The 16,398-nt window shown below is 35.4% G+C and overlaps 1 protein-coding gene across 1 annotated transcript in view; it reads right to left on the bottom strand.

Moving 5' to 3' along the window:
• Window positions 1-16,398, bottom strand: part of Trpm (transient receptor potential cation channel, subfamily M) — a 410,993-nt gene that overhangs the window by 161,515 nt on the left and 233,080 nt on the right. The window contains 2 exon segments of the mRNA XM_090403483.1: window positions 6,162-6,259; window positions 14,543-14,719. Coding sequence (XP_090259609.1) covers window positions 6,162-6,259; window positions 14,543-14,719 — 275 coding nt within the window.

Raw genomic sequence — 16,398 nt, 5'->3', positions numbered from 1 at the left:
GCATTCCACTCATTCACCATCCAACAGGCAAAAAACCTCGTTTTCACACCCTTGTTAACCACACTTTTCCTTAATTTCCAGGGATAACCTCTTGTTCTTCCATCACTATCACACAGCACAGGGAGCATTTTTTCATGATCACTCTCACCATCTGGTAGCAATGTCAACACCTCATTAATAACTACATCTTATGAAGTTATTACCAAATTCAAAACATTAAATCCTCTAGTTGCTTCAATCATATGCTGCTTAAGATATTTATCTCTCAAAAATTCAACAAACTCACTCTCCTTGTTCCCATACACTATCTTCTTCCATTCTATATTCTGATAATTATGTCTCCCATCAGGATCACCTTCTTTTTACATGCCCAACTAATTTGCCTAAACATTTCACAATCAGTATTCTCTGCATTCCCTGGTCTATAACAGCATCCTTTCAGATATACTAAGCTGTTTATTTCAACTTCACATGAAACAAAATCTGTGCATCCACTATCAACTTTCACACTTTGTGGAAACAATTCCTCTGCAATCATTAACAGCACCCCCCCTCCCCTTTTCACATTTGTATCCTTCCAGAAAATTATATATCCTTCTATTTCTATTCCCGACATCACATCCTCCACAGACAACCAAGTTTCAATTATTCCAATTATCTTTGGGAATACTGGCTCAATCAATGCAACAAACAAAGCTCTCTTGTTTTGAATATTCCTTACATTTGTGTACAAACATAACAATCTCTGTGTCTTTGAGGTCATTCTATGAGCACCAACATTCTCTATTCTAGTTGTATACCACACTTCTCTCTCTCTCTCTTCGGTCTGACCACTCCCAGTTCCCTGATCCTGACTCTGATTTCCATTCCTACCTGTTCGATCCTCATGTTTATGCATTTGATCACCTTGTGCTGCTGCAACCACATCTTCAACCTCACATCCATCTTCCTCCTGTTCATACAATCCATTTAGTGCACTATCCTGCTTCACAAGTAGACTCTGATCATGTACTGCAATAAATTGTTTACTCTGTGCCTTCTCAGAAAACAACAGCCTTTCAGAATGCACAACACCAAATTCATTCAAATGCAATCCATCAACTTCAAACCATTCCAACTTTCCTTCAAATTCACTCCACAGATTTACAAATTGAATCCCCTTTTCCTCACACAACTCAGCTATCTTACTATTCATTATCTCTGCTCTCCTTCTCAGTTCACTCCTGTCATATGCCTATGACTTTTCCAACAATACTATCCTTCTTTATCTGCCACAACAACTTCCTGAAGTCTCTATCAACATTCTCTTTTCCCCCCCAACTAAGTCATTTGTGCTCACGCTGCAACGCATCAGTTATTTGCTTCATTATTCTACCAGGAAAGCATGTTCTGTGCACTTTATTAGTCATCACACCTCTAATGATCGATTCCCCATACAATGATATAAGACTATCTTTTGACTCTTTCTTCATAGTACTAACTTCCTCCTTCTCTTTCTCATCAGCCAATTTCTTCTTTAGATGTTTAGTATCTTCTTCCAGATGTTTCATTTCGCTTTTCATTTTCACTAGCTCTTGCCTAAGCTCTTCTACTACGTGTGCTGATTTTATTATAACAATACTGGGCAGCCAAGAAGTCAAAATACTGATCATGGGAACCACATATAAATTCATGAAAATGTACCTTAAATTCATCGCCCAAGAACATGTTGAGTGTTTTCAGTTTCTACATTCATCATGTTCTCAGGTAAAACATTATACTAACCAACCCTGCTTCATGCAGAGAAACTACTCCTGGATCACACTACCTTATACCAGGTTTTCCAGGGATGATCTTTTGTTCTACAATTGTTTCCATTCTGGGAAAAGTCTCTTCCACAAGAACTTGGTAACAACCCCTCACCAACTTATACATCTCAATCATATCTTTGCCTCTTCCTCCTATTCAATACACTCTGTAAAGGGAAGTACCTAAATCTGTCCTCATACCTCACATTCCACAGACAACAAGTCATCTTAGTCCATCCTCCCTTTCCAATACATCCCCATGAAAACTGGATGATCAAATCTGCATACAATAATCCATATAAGGCCTGATTAAGACTATCAATGAAACCATAACCTCTTTATTTCTGCATATCAAGGTCTTCCTAATCATTGCAATAATCTGATGTGATAATTTCAGAACTTGAGCAATGTGACCCCTAAACTTTCTGTCCATGACCACCACCACCACCACTGAAAGATCTTTCATCTTCTGCACCTTCAAAATTTTCCCACCAATTTCATGCTTTACATCCTGTCCTTGCTTACTGTTACACGTATTTTTTATGTATTCTTCTTATTATTTGATGTGCATGTGAGGTATCTGAATTCTTGTTCTGTAATTATCCTTAAATTGTACTTCTTTAGTTGTAATGGAAACACTACTTATACCTCTCCTTGTATGCCTATTCAGTGCTTAATCTCCTTTTGTGCTCTGTGGCCATCACTTAGATTAACAAGGGGACTGCCTTTGGCTAGAGCCAATTCCTTTGTTACAAATATCTGGAGTTACCTCCTCGTTAGGTTCTAGAAAATTTATTTGTTATTGCTGCACCATCCAGAACCCTTAGATTAGAAAAGCTTCTTAATCAAGGAGTTAACTCACAGACAGACACACAATTAATTGTTCTTTTAAAATACTTAGTTCAAATTAGCTAAATTTCCTACACCAACTCTAGTTTGCAGTCGTGGTCTCTGTTAAACAATTAAATTCCGCTCAGGTTCTAATTAATAAGTAGTGCATTGGATTCATTTATCAGGCAACTAGTTAGGTAAAATTACAAAGGCTCATTTATTAAACCCATGCAATACACTTTCACCAAATATACACTCAGCTAAGATATTCACCTTCTTAAGTTACAGAACTTAAATATAACAAACTATAATTTATATAGCTGAATCTTGTCATAAGACAATGCTATCAAATCAGTTGATTGTCCTTTTGTATTCTTTGATCTACAATTCCTTCCAGGCATTAATTCAATTAACTTCACATACGATTATACTATAACATACTAAACATGATCGACATTTCAATACATTAGACTATGCTCCTGGAGCTATAACACTTTACTATTAGACTAATTACTAAAGTCTTGCCTCTTACATAATATGAGCTCTACTAATGAATGTTCCTGTTCACTATTATACAATAATTCTTTTTCGACAACAAAAGAGACTAAGGTTTGTACATTACCGGATCTTTAAGATTTCTTCAGGTCTGTCCCTCAATCTTCAATTCCCTTTACAGCTTACTTATTCTTTATCCTGATGGTCGTCTCACCTGGACCTGGTTTGGAGCTTGCTATCACGATTTATCCTCTCCAATTGTGGTTGAGAAACAGTTCTGCTTAAGTTGGTCCAAGTGGTTTAGCATGACGGTCAGCTTGAGTAGATTTTCTCTGTACGCTGACGAAATGCCCACACCTGGCTTGCCACTTGGCCACTTATTTCCATTGAGACATCGTTCCATTGGCTGGGTTCACCTACACATCTCTGGGAACAACTCGAGCTGGGGCCCTCGAGTGACGGGTGACGAATGCTGAACAGGAGAGCATGAGGAAGAACTGGAATCCAAGAGGAAAAAGTCCCGAACTGGGGAAGCCAAACCTTTTTATATTGCACCTTTAGTGGCACCCCTTCTGCATCACACCTTTTCGCTCTTCACCAGTCTTCTGCACGCAGTTCCGTTCTTCTCTCTTAGCGTCTTCCGGGAAGCTCACGCACTGGGCTCTGTGCGTACATGACTGCCGTAGGCTCTGCTGCTAATCCAAGTGTCTCGCTCGCGTATCCTGGACTCATAATTTTACATGCTAACATATATTTCACAAATTATTCTTCTTCCCTCGTTAAACATACAAAGATAGGTAATATTCCTTTACACAGAATCATTCAATGTCAAGATACAATATCTTTAAGGCTTTCCAGTAATTTACAATTCTATAAGTATATCCTTGTTGGTGGGTTAAAGCTTGTTAAATCCTGAATGAAATATTTCTTAGTGAAATCTCTTCATTAAAGATTTAACACTTACCATATTTCAAACATTACTTTTAATCACATTGAACTCATAAGGCCTCTCACTTGCCCACTCATACCCTCCTGTAGGGCCACATCTGCTTGACTCCTTATTGTTCTACCCAACTTTACACCGTCTTCAAAGAGCTTTATATCTCTAGTAAACCTCAACCCAATACTAATAATGTACAAGATAAACAGTAATGTCTCCAAAACAGACCCTTTGGGCACACAAATAAGTGACATTCCCCTTTGAGGATACTGTACCCCATATATAACTTGCTGATCTGACAGCTAATCATCTACCCATCTCACTAATATAGTATCTAATGCCATTTGTGACAATTTAGTTATCAACTTGTTGTATGGCAATCTAACATGGTTTGTAAAGGCTGTCATCCAATGCTGTCATCATTTTTGTAGTATATAAGTAAATTGGGAGAACATGACATTCCTTTAACAAAGCCATGCTGATAATCACAGAGAACAGAATCAGAGAACTCAATTCTGTATCCTATCTTTCGTCAACCTCTCCAACATCTAGCTAGTAACTCAAGACATACAGATTGTCCTAGATTTTGTAGCCTCAGTCTTATTACCACTTTTGTGAAGTGGAACAATTTTATGCTCCTTCCATTTCTTTGGGACCTGCACTGCTACACAGGTAAACTAAAGCTGCCTTAACACTTCCCCAGAGCGACCCTTAAGACAAGAAGTGATACTGACACTGAGTTTAGTTAATTACTTGTTATACTTATTGCTCACTCACTATCAGCTGATCTTCTCCCCCCCCACTCTAACCTCTTATGATGTCTCACTTATGTTTTACCCTCATAAGTGAGACATCCTGAGAAGTTAGAGTGTAGGGTGGGTGGAGAAGATCAGCTGATGGTGAGTGAGCAATAGGTATAACAAATAATTAACTAAACTCAATGTCAGTATCACTTCTTGTCTTAAGGGTCACTCTGGGGGAGTGTTAAGGCAGCTTTGGTTTACCTGTGTAACAGTGAAAGTCCCAAAGAAATGGAAGGAACATAAAATTGTTCCACTTCACAAAAGCTAATAAGACTGAGGCTACAAAATCTAGGACAATCTGTATGTCTTGAGTTACAAGCTAGATGTTGGAGTGGTTGGTGAAAGATAGGATACAGAATTGAGTTCTCTGATTATGATGAATTGCTCACTGAATACCTCAATAATGTCCTCTGCAGCATTTATCAATCTACCATTTTCATCCATTAATATAATTTTACCATAATCATTCTTTCTTCTACTTGCCACATATCATTAATTTTGGCTCCTTTGCTGTCTCAACCAAGTCAACCTTTTTGGTCTACTCTTTGTACTCTTGATGATTATTACCTGTATTCATTTTTGCTGCCTCCACAGTGCCTTCCAGAAAGCATGCTTGATCTTTTCATTCATCCACTTCACACCTATGTTATTCATCCTTTTGATTTTGGAATACATTCATACATTGCTGCTGTTAAACAGCTCTTGCTTGCCAACCAGCATTTACCTCTATTCTGCTTAATTCTCATTCCATGCTGTAACTTGAAGCTCTCTCCTAAGTTTTAAATAATCACTGACCTTGCAGTTTCACATATACCCCATCCTTTTAGAAGTCTTTATATGGGCTGGCTACCACACAGGTGATCACCTCATGATCACTCTTGCAAACTGGAGGGAAATGTGACACACCATTTGCAATCACATCATCTGATAATATGATAAGATCTAAGACTCAATCTTTGAGTTCTCTGCATTACATACTACCTAAGACAGTTATCTCTCAAGAATTCAAGAAATTAATTTTTCTTGTTTCCAGATGATATCTCTTCATTCCAATCCTATTCCCATAATTAAAATCAACCTTCCCTTGTACCCTAATTCAAGTTGCCTATAGATGTCTTCATCATCATCCTAGTGTAATGGCAATATGTAACTCTTTAATGAAACCCAATAATGTCCACATTCCTCCACCCTCTCTTTTTGTCTTTCTTTCTTGAGAAGAGGGAATGATATACCTTTCATATGTTTTACTTTTAGTCAATAAATAAAAACAAATTTCAGGAAAAAAATTATATAATTATATAATACCTAGCATTTTCTTTCATCTCTTCACAAATATCAGCCTCCATATCATCTTGAGCAGCTTCTTGTGTCATGGCCTTATACAACTTACAAGCTACCAGAGCCTGAAATAACACATATCTAATAAACTAATGTTATATCCAAGTTCTAACTTTTGCTGCAAAATTTATCAATCAGTAAAATGATATCAATGAAATATAAAACTTGACACCAAATTTAGAAATGAATAATGTATTATTATTATTATTATTATTATTATTATTTTTAAACTTTCTAAATATCATATTTGGCTTTGTTCTTAATATATCAACTAGTAATATTATGACACATGAAATGTATGATATCACAAGAGCTTTTAATTTTGGCTCCTTTGCTGTCCCAACCAAGTCAACCTTTTTGGTCTACTCTTTGTACTCTTGATGAGATATTTAACTACACCCAGGAGATATTTAACTACATTGCCATTTATCTACATTGTATGTAGTTAAAATGCAAGGACAAAGGAAAAGTGAAAGTAAATAGTTCTGGGAAATGTGAATTGTTATGAACTGGGAGACATGTTAATCAATGCAGGAGGAAATGGTATGTAGTTCACAGATATTCAAAGTGAATTTCTGTTTCAGGAGATTTGGGACTGATGATGTAGAGGATATTCAAGTTCAGAAAACATACCTCAAAACTTTCCAAAATATTATTATTATTAGGCAGGCATCTCCATGGAGTCAGAATTGAAGAAGTGTACACTAACCACTATTCATACAATGCTATCATATCTTTCCTTAAACTTATTTATTGTTGGAGCACTCACAACCATGTCTGCCAATCCCTTCCAATCATTTACCACTCCAAGCAAAGTATCTAGTCCTCACACCCTTACTAACTACAACTCTTACACAACAGGGGTGATCCCTTGTTCTCTCTCTCTCTCTCTCTCTCTCTCTCTGTGCTCATCATGTGTAGAAAAATTTCATAGTATCAATCTTATAGAACTCCTTTGGTAATGTCACTTTCTTTTCTTCCTATCAACTACACTTTGTAATACACACAGGGAGCATTCCATTATATAGGTAGTGGAGAGGATCATCTCTTGATCCTGTACACTATCTCCTCTCTCCCAAGACTGAGGACCAAATTACTACTCAAGTAATAAAGATTTAATATATCAAGCCTTATAAAGAAGGATAATAGCCTCTCTATCTTTACTTGTCCAGTACTATTAATGTACATACACAGTATGTAACATTTCCATCTCAAAGTACCTTCATAATGCAGCAAGGTGCGGCATTCAAGCACTCTGTCACATTATACCAGTAACCATTATCCTTTATCTAGACTACCAATTTATTTAAATTATCCTGCAGGATTTCTACATCACATTTATTATTTCCCTTCCCAGTTTTGTACTGTTAGTAAACAACTGGAAATGCCACCTCAAAATCATTCACTATATTATTAATAAAATCATATCCGACTTACGCGGTTTCTTATATGTAAGTATTCCCGTCCCGCTTCACGCCTCACCACTAGTCGTATCTTTCAGGTGCCGGCCGCATTCACCAGTGTTGCACATGCTGTGAACAAGCACTGACGTGTTTTGTGCGGTCTCCATTCATACACGATTTTTATAGTCTACAAACCTTGCGATTGTTTAATGTTATGTTCTTGATAATAATTTTATCATAAAAAATAATAATGTCATCCAAAAGAAGCAAGTTCGATTTCTACAGCTAGCAAGAAAAGAAAAACATTGACTTTGGAAACAAAATTCAACATTATTAAGGATTCTGAAGGCAGAATGAAAATTTGTGAGCTAGAAAAGAAGTTCGATCTACAGGAATCCACAGTAAGAACAATCATAAAAGAAAGGTTTACAGATTTTGGAGGACATAGATTCTAATGAGGAACGAACTGTAGCCACAAGGCAAAAGGCAAGGAATAAAAAAATCATTAGCTTGCTATGAATAAATTTTGCGTGACAAGAAAAAGACATTATGCTGTCAGATGAATCTATTAGATTTTATGAAACCATCGACATCGAAATAACTTTCTTTTTTTTATGTACGAAAAACTACAATTATGATTATATTTCTTAAAAAATATAGGTGTTTTTGTAAACCTTTGGTTCCAATTAACTAATATTTTGTATATTTGTATATATAAATTACATGCAAAATTATACCCCGAGTTACGCGAATTCAACTTGTGCGCATTTTGTTGATCCCACCTACGGCGTAACTTCAGGGTATGACTGTATACACATGTAAAAGGAGTGGCTCTAGTATATTACCCTGAGGTACTTTACTTCACTCTGGTTCTTCTGGATTGTACTCCACCACATATCACTCTCTATCTCTCTCTCTCTAGGGTCTGTCTGGCACCTTTTTATTCATGCCACCAGCTTCACATCCATTGCTATTTGCTCCAACTTTTGTAATAGTTTTCCATGCAGAATTCTGTCAAAATGCTTTGTAAAGTCAAGCAGTATCATGGTATAGCCATTTCTCTTATCCAACTCTGCTGTCATTCTATTATAAAAAAGTGAGTAAATCACTAAGACAGGGATCTACCTTTCACAAATGCATGCTGCTCGCCACAGAGCAGCATATTCCCATCCACCCAGTCTTGAATTCCACCTTTAATTAACTTTTCCAATACCTTAGCCACTGCACCTGAGATAGTCTGTAATTTGCTATCTCTCTCTCTCTCTCTCTCTTAGTATCATTTATTTAATGAAACTATGTTGCCCTCTTTTCACTCCTTTGGAACCATGACACATCTAAGACTTACATCATTTCTACAGAGGCAGTGCTGATAAAAAAATTTTGTAACATTATAGTATATGTGGGCTGACATGCCATCTGATCCGACTGCTGTATTCACATTTATATTTCTCAATATGCTAAGAACCTCCAGTTTATTTACCTCAATTCTCACATTTGTCACATCTACAATGCTATTATTTACCTGGATGATACAACTTTATACAGTGATCACTTAGATTGAACTATTTATATAATGCTATTTCTTTTGCTTCTGTCACTTTAAATACATTGGCATTGATTAAAGTTATAATACTTCCCTGTACTCACTAATGAAAAAACTTTTTAGGATTTCCTTTGGCCTGCTTAGTTGATTTCCTCTCATAATCCGTCCTCCTATTTTATGATGCTACTCATCCATTTAACTCCCAGTGTGAGTTAAATGGATGAGTAGCATCATAAGGTAGGAGCTGCAAAAAACGAAAACATTTGGGATGGAATATACAGAAAAAAAAGTGATCAGCATGCCTATGAGCAATACAACGTGCATTGTATTAGCAAGGACATCTCCCATGCACTACTAACATCTTGCCCACACAAATTCCTATGCCATGACACTGTTCTAACCTGGCTCCTCAGGTTGAAGGGATATATGTGGTATTAGTAATTCCACATATACTCATTCAAGCACTCTAAAACAACCTCTGACCATTTCCCAAGCACCAGTGGCATTCTTGTTTGTAGCTTCTTCTGCCATGGCTCTGCTCTAAGCTGTCTCCTAAGTTTGTCGTAATCACTGAGAATTCCCCATGTTTATCAACTTCTTAAGACAATAATACTACATGGTCATATTCCTGAGTGAAGGCAAAATGTCTTATCAAGGTTATGGATGCATCTTTTGATGCAATTATAGATTTTTTTTTTTGTTAATCCTCAGTCCAGATGAGCACATTTAAATCATAAACGTATAATGATTCACAAGTTTGAAGTATTAGAATGAAGAAACCCTCACAATACTGAACTACTACCTGATCCCATGACAAATGGGTTATAAATTTATCAAACAGACCACTCACAAACAATGCACTGAATGTTAAAAATACCAAGCTATTTTAAACCTGGTTTTACTCCATTTCCCAAGTAAGCAAAGAGACAGCCAAGTCAAGTTTGCACCTGCACGTATTGGAAGTCTAGCTGACCCTCAAAGTAGTGCAAGACCAAGGCAACTCTTGGTAAAAGTAGAATAAGCTCTGATCACTAATCTTAATATTTACCCTTAATGCAAAGCACATCTCCTGGAGGAGATGTATGATGTTTTGTATTAAAGGCAATTGGCCACTACCCAGACCGGTTTCTTTGCATTAAGGGTAAATATTCAGATTAGTGATCAGAGCTTATTCTACTTTTACCAAGAGTTGCCTTGGTCTTGCACTACTTTGAGGGTCAGCTAGACTTCCAATACGTGCAGGCGCAAACTTGACTTGGTTGTCTGTTTGCTTACTTGGGAAATGGAGTAAAACCAGGTTTAAAATAGCTTGGTATTTTTAACATTTATTATACCCAAGGTAAAATACTTTCTACGATGCACTGAATGTTCTATATAAGGGTACAGATTTTTTCTTGTCTCCTCCATGGGTACATTACTTGGATCTTATGGTAGATGTGGAAAAAGGCATCACAGAGTTATGCACAAGATGAATTAAATAAATTACAGTTTGAAATTGCCTAGGTCTTATACAAAGCAAACCCTCCACTTGGAATATACCAACCTCAGAACTACAAGCACCTTGCTCCTTATGTCAAAACACTAATATCGTCATCACAAAGGCTGATAAGGATAATGCCACTGTTGATAAATACTATGGAGTATAATCATAAAATTAATATCATACTTAAGGATAGGATACAGTGTCATCAGCAGAGGCCTAACAAAAAGTCAAATAAATAAATTAAAAAATTTATTAGCCCATGTAGAATATATGGATGCTACCACCACTGGTAAGAATTACAAATTCATCATGCTCATCCATCATATTCCTATAATCTCCCCAAGGTCTATAAAGTTGGCTATCTACTACAAACAATAGTGAACTGTATTGTCTTTTCCACTTACCATCTTGCCAAACATCTTTCACCTTCTTTGAAATCTCAATGGTAACACTAGCTCATATATTAAGAACAGCATTGACTTCAAAGAAAAAAAATTAAAGATCTGTCTGTTGGATAATGAAACTGTGGTTTATTTTGATGTGGTTTCTCTATTCACCAACATATTACTACAGAGCATAGCAAATGATATAGTGTAATTATTTAATGAGCACTATATCATAGTGGTGTGAATGATGCTGTGCAACACGTAGAAGGGAGGCAAGAATCAGAAGTGTATCAAGGGTGCTAGGGTTAGATGTTAATAAGACTGTGGAATGGTTGACATATTACCATGTATTTTTAATGAATGTGCAAAAAGTTAGCCATGTCCTTAACCTGGTTATTTAATGAACATCTTGCAATGAGAAAGGTTCCTAAGAAGTGGAAAGCATGGTTCTAGGACAGAAGTTTCCAATTATAGCCTGGTCTGTATATCTGCAGTTGTGGTTAAAGTGTTGGAAAAATTAGTTAGAAAAAGAATACAGGATTGGGTTGAAGGACATAAGATTCTCTATGATGTTCAACATGTGTTTGTGAAGGGCAGGTCTTGCTTCAGCAATCTGCTTACATTTTCTGATAAAGTGATGAATGTGTTGGATAAGGGAAATTCACCATCCTAACTTGAATTGGAATGACTTATCCAATATAAGGATAACTGCTTATGCTTATCAAAAATATGGGAAAGTCTGATTAGAATAACACATCATTAAAGGTTTTTTTTTATTCCAATTACTAATGAACTGAGAATGGTATGTCATAAAGACATAAGGTCTTAAGAAACCAAATAGCTATTATACTTATCTGATGATCTGTTGAGTATGATAATAGACAAGTATCCCTTGCTTAACGGACTTTTGCTTAACACAGGGAAATTAACTGCGACAATCCCTTTATATACACAGCAAGAGTTCCGCAAAAACATGCAAGCCTTCAGGAGTGTTTCCTGGCCGAGAGAAAGAAAGTCATGAGCATGATGATGATGATGATGATAACGCACTTGGTCATTCAAACTCTCTTAATGATCTGTGTGAGAATGTGAAAGTTTTATTTTTTCCACCAAATATGACATCATTGCTACAACCCATGGACATGGGCATCATTGCAACTTTCAAAGCCTATTTTCTTAAAAAGACATCCTCAAAGGCAGAAGAAACAACAACAGGAGAAAATGCGATTGCGTCCCAAGAATTTTAGAAAAATTTTAATATTAAACCCACAATTAAAAACATTCATGACTCGTGGGAGCAAGTGTCTTCTAGATGCATGAGAGCTGTTTGGAAAAATCTTTTGCCAGAATGTGCTAATGACTTACGTGGTTTTCAAAATCCTGTGAGCAACATGGTTGAAGAAATCATTGCATTTGGTGAAGACCATGGTTTTGATGCAGAAGATGTTAAAGAATTATTGGATTTGAATTCAAAGATTTTAGTGACAACAATCTTCTGGAAATTGAACAACAACTCACATATGAAGACAACGAACAAATGGAATGTGAAGATGAGGTTGCAAAGGAGATAACAATCAAAGAACTGGATGGAAATTTAGTATTTTAGAATTGCTTAAGAAGCAAGCAATGGATAGGAATCCAGATGTTAATCAAAGAATGGTTGTTTGCAGAGGTCTAGAGAGTTATTTTTCTTGTTAGTAGAATTTATGGTGATAAGAAAAAAACTAAAACTGTTCAAACGACTCTTGATAACTTTTTTTTTTTGATAAAAAATTGCAGTAACTAACTAATGTAGGTACAAGCATTTATTAAACATTTACTTTGCATTCATTTTTTATCTTTCCTAAAACAGTACCATATTTAAACGAATTACTAATACAGTAATTGATTATAGATGAATTGTAATTTTTACCATTGATTGTTACATTTGATTAATGCAAATTTGATATATGCGGTAACATCGAGGTATTAATTAATCGCGTTAATCAAGGGATACCTGTGTGTATGTATATATATATATATATATATATATATATGAAATTTATTTTTACACTGTTATGACTAACTTTTTTCTTCAGTTAAAGCATAGCACTATTGATGATTTAACATCATGTGGCTCATTCTATTTCAAATAAATCAATTGTTTGCATTCTACCTTGTAACAACTGTTTTTTTAAGCCACTGATGATGATCTATTAATTTCAGATTGAAGTATATGGTAGTACATTTAATAAATAATACTTTTACCTTGTGTTTTCATGTATATATTGTACAGAACTATGGCACAAGTTTCTCTAAAAACAAGCATTGATCTCCTTTCTGCCCAACTCTTTATTCCATGCTACAGCTCCAAGCTGTCTCCTGAGCTTCTCTTAATCACCAGTTTTGTGTAGCATTTCATAGAATTCTTCAATTTCTGTTTTTACTTTTCCTTCTGAGGGCTATAAGCACTGATTATATTTAGAGTTTTATTTTGCGATTTTATCTTTATTCTCAGTATCATTTCAGATATGTATTCCTATTATTTTATTTCATTTTGAAAATCCACATGTATTATTATTCCTACACCTGCTATAGCTCTTTTTTGTTTCTCTCCTCCACTGAAAAAAAAAACGTAATAGTTATTTAATCTATACATTCCTTTACCTTTTTTCTTGTTTGTTTCTGATATATATATATGCAAAAAAATTTTATATTTTGCTTAACTAATTCTTCAAGTAATTATTGTAGTATTGAAGTAATTCTTCAAGTAATTAATTTAAGGAACAAATGTTCTGGCTTCTGATGCTTAAATGTGTTTTGTTTCCAGTGACTTTTACACTGTTCTTTCCTGGTCAGAACTGTCTGGTCTTTCTGGCTGTATCTTGTATTGTAGATCATCTTCAATATCCGTTTCTTTTTTTTTTTTTTTTTTGCAGAAACTGAATAGTAACTCAGATAGTAATGTTATTTTAGAAAAATTGAGTAAATGAGTAAATCTGTTTCACCTAACAAAAAAAGAAGAAGAAAAAAAGTAGAATAACTAAAACATATTCTGCAATTACTTATATAAAGTTAATAATGATGCACAAAGGATTTCATCACTCTAATCCATTTCCTTCATAATTAAATTACAACTTTTCATTTAATTAATGAAGTAAAAAATGTTGATATTTCTCAAAATTTTTTACTTCATTCCCACTAAATACTTAAAGTATTTTAGGTATTCTACTATTATGCAATAAATACTTTACAACTTTTCACATTCTAGAGGAACAAGTGTGTGTGTGAAAAAGAGAAAAAGAAAAGGAAGGAAAGCGCGAGATTACTTATTTATACATATTTTGAATATGTTGAAAATTCAATAGTAATATGGAATACTATGAAAAAGCAATATTATTCATATAATTTTATTATAAATGGAATTGGATGATTTAATTTTCTAAATCCATCTTTAACAACCACTTAATCAAATTTCAAGATGACTAAAATCTGTAAACAAGAAACTTGAAAAATCAAGTCATCTTACTTAATTTAAGCTAATAAATTCTTACCTTAACAACTGCCTCTTCTCCATTTTGCCACATGAAGAGAGCCATCTTCTGACGATTTGATACCACAGCCCATATCAGGAGTTCATTAAAGGGATAGTTAAAGGTAAGCTCTGATAAGCATGCAGAATCATATGGAGAAGCAACTGACTGGTGAATAGTGTGGCTGAGAGTTGGACTCTATAGTAAAAAATACCAAGAACTCTGAATGTTGTAATAAAGAAACAACAATTTCAATATTACTTTTTTGAGATAGTCATAGTTAATGGAAAAACAGCCATATGAAAACAAAAAAAAAATATTTTTGTTTTCGTACTGATTGTGGGATGAAAAACTTGAGTTGCTGGGAGATGGAAACCATGCCACCTGCATATGAGATGGCATCTATCTATAGTTATGTCACGTCTCAGTACTGTCCAGGGATAAAATTCTTCATTCAGTGAAGTACAGAACTGATAAAAATGAGATGCATTTTTTAATAAATTCTCATATAGGAAAATATGTAAGTGACTGAAAGGGGTGTCTCTGGAATACTAAGAATGTGGACCTGAATAATCTGGTGGAGTAGGATGAAATTTTGTCACCTATTTTAAGGAAATGATTTAAGGAACTAGATAAGCACCAAATCAGTGTCATCTCATTGATTTGGTACTTAATGAAAGTCTTATAATTGGAAGAATTCCTAAGGAGAAAAAAGATTGATGAGAGAAGTGCAAAAGCTGTGATATTTCTGGATTTTGCATAAGAATATAACTAACTGATACTTAAGTTCAAATGAATGAATTTAAATAATCAGTTAGATCAGCTAGTGATTGACCCTCTGATAGACAAAAGTTAAGCAAGTTGAGCGTGGTTTGTAGTTGGAAGGGGTTCAATTGTTTGATGCTGTTGGCACACTCTCCCTCGATGAGTCTTTGAACTCCCTGGAGGTGTCACATAATAATAATAATATTAATAATAATAACAATGAGTTACTATTATTATTATTATTATTATGGGCAACTCCAAGAAGTCCTTAGACTCATCGATGGAGCCCTAAACATCATATCAAAAACAACTATTCAACATTCACACAGTATCTATCATACTTTGCCTTGAACTCGTTCACAGTCATGGAACCCACAACAGACTCTGGCAGCTTATTCACTCATTTACCACTTTCCAAGTAAAAAACCTAGCTCTAACACCCTTGCTAACCACACTCTTGCCCAGTTTCCATGGATGGACCCGAGTCCTCCCACCACCACCAGTCCTATTCTCAAAAATATCCTCTGAATTAATCTTATATAAACCCTTCAGTAATTGAAGGGGGAGTGCTATTGATGATAGAGAAAGAGTTATGTCCATACAAAGTAGAGATACAAGAGGGAAATAGTGCCAGTGGTTTTGAGGAAGTATGGTGTGAGATAGAGGTGAATGGAATCAAATACTTAGTTGCATGCTGTTATAGACCAGGAAATGTGGATGCTAGTGACTATGAAATGGATAATCAAATTAGCCAACCAAATAAGAAAAGGATGACCATTATGGGTGATTTTAATTATGGCAATCTAGACTGGAATGATGAGAGAGCAACTGGAAGTAAAGAAAATGAGTTTTTTGAGTTTTTGAGGGATAACTACCTTGGACAGTATGTGACAGAGGGCATGCGAGGATTTTGTCATCTCATCAGAGGATGTAATTATAAATGAAGTGTCAAATCAACTACCAATTGGTGAGAGTGACCATGAGGTGATTACCCGGGTGGTTGCCAGCAGTGTGAGGTGGAAAAGGGTATATGTGGAACTACAAGGGGGGGGGGGGTGATTATGAAGAGCCCAGGAGACAGCTTGCAGGTGTAGCATGGAATGAGGAGTTAA

Source organism: Typopeltis vanoorti, chromosome 14 (assembly GCF_054136105.1).
Source record: "Typopeltis vanoorti isolate ZY-2024b chromosome 14, IOZ_Tvanoo_1.0, whole genome shotgun sequence".
NCBI lineage: Eukaryota > Metazoa > Arthropoda > Arachnida > Uropygi > Thelyphonidae > Typopeltis > Typopeltis vanoorti.
Note: the sequence above shows the minus strand (reverse complement) of the source record. Positions and strands in the feature narration are given on the sequence as shown.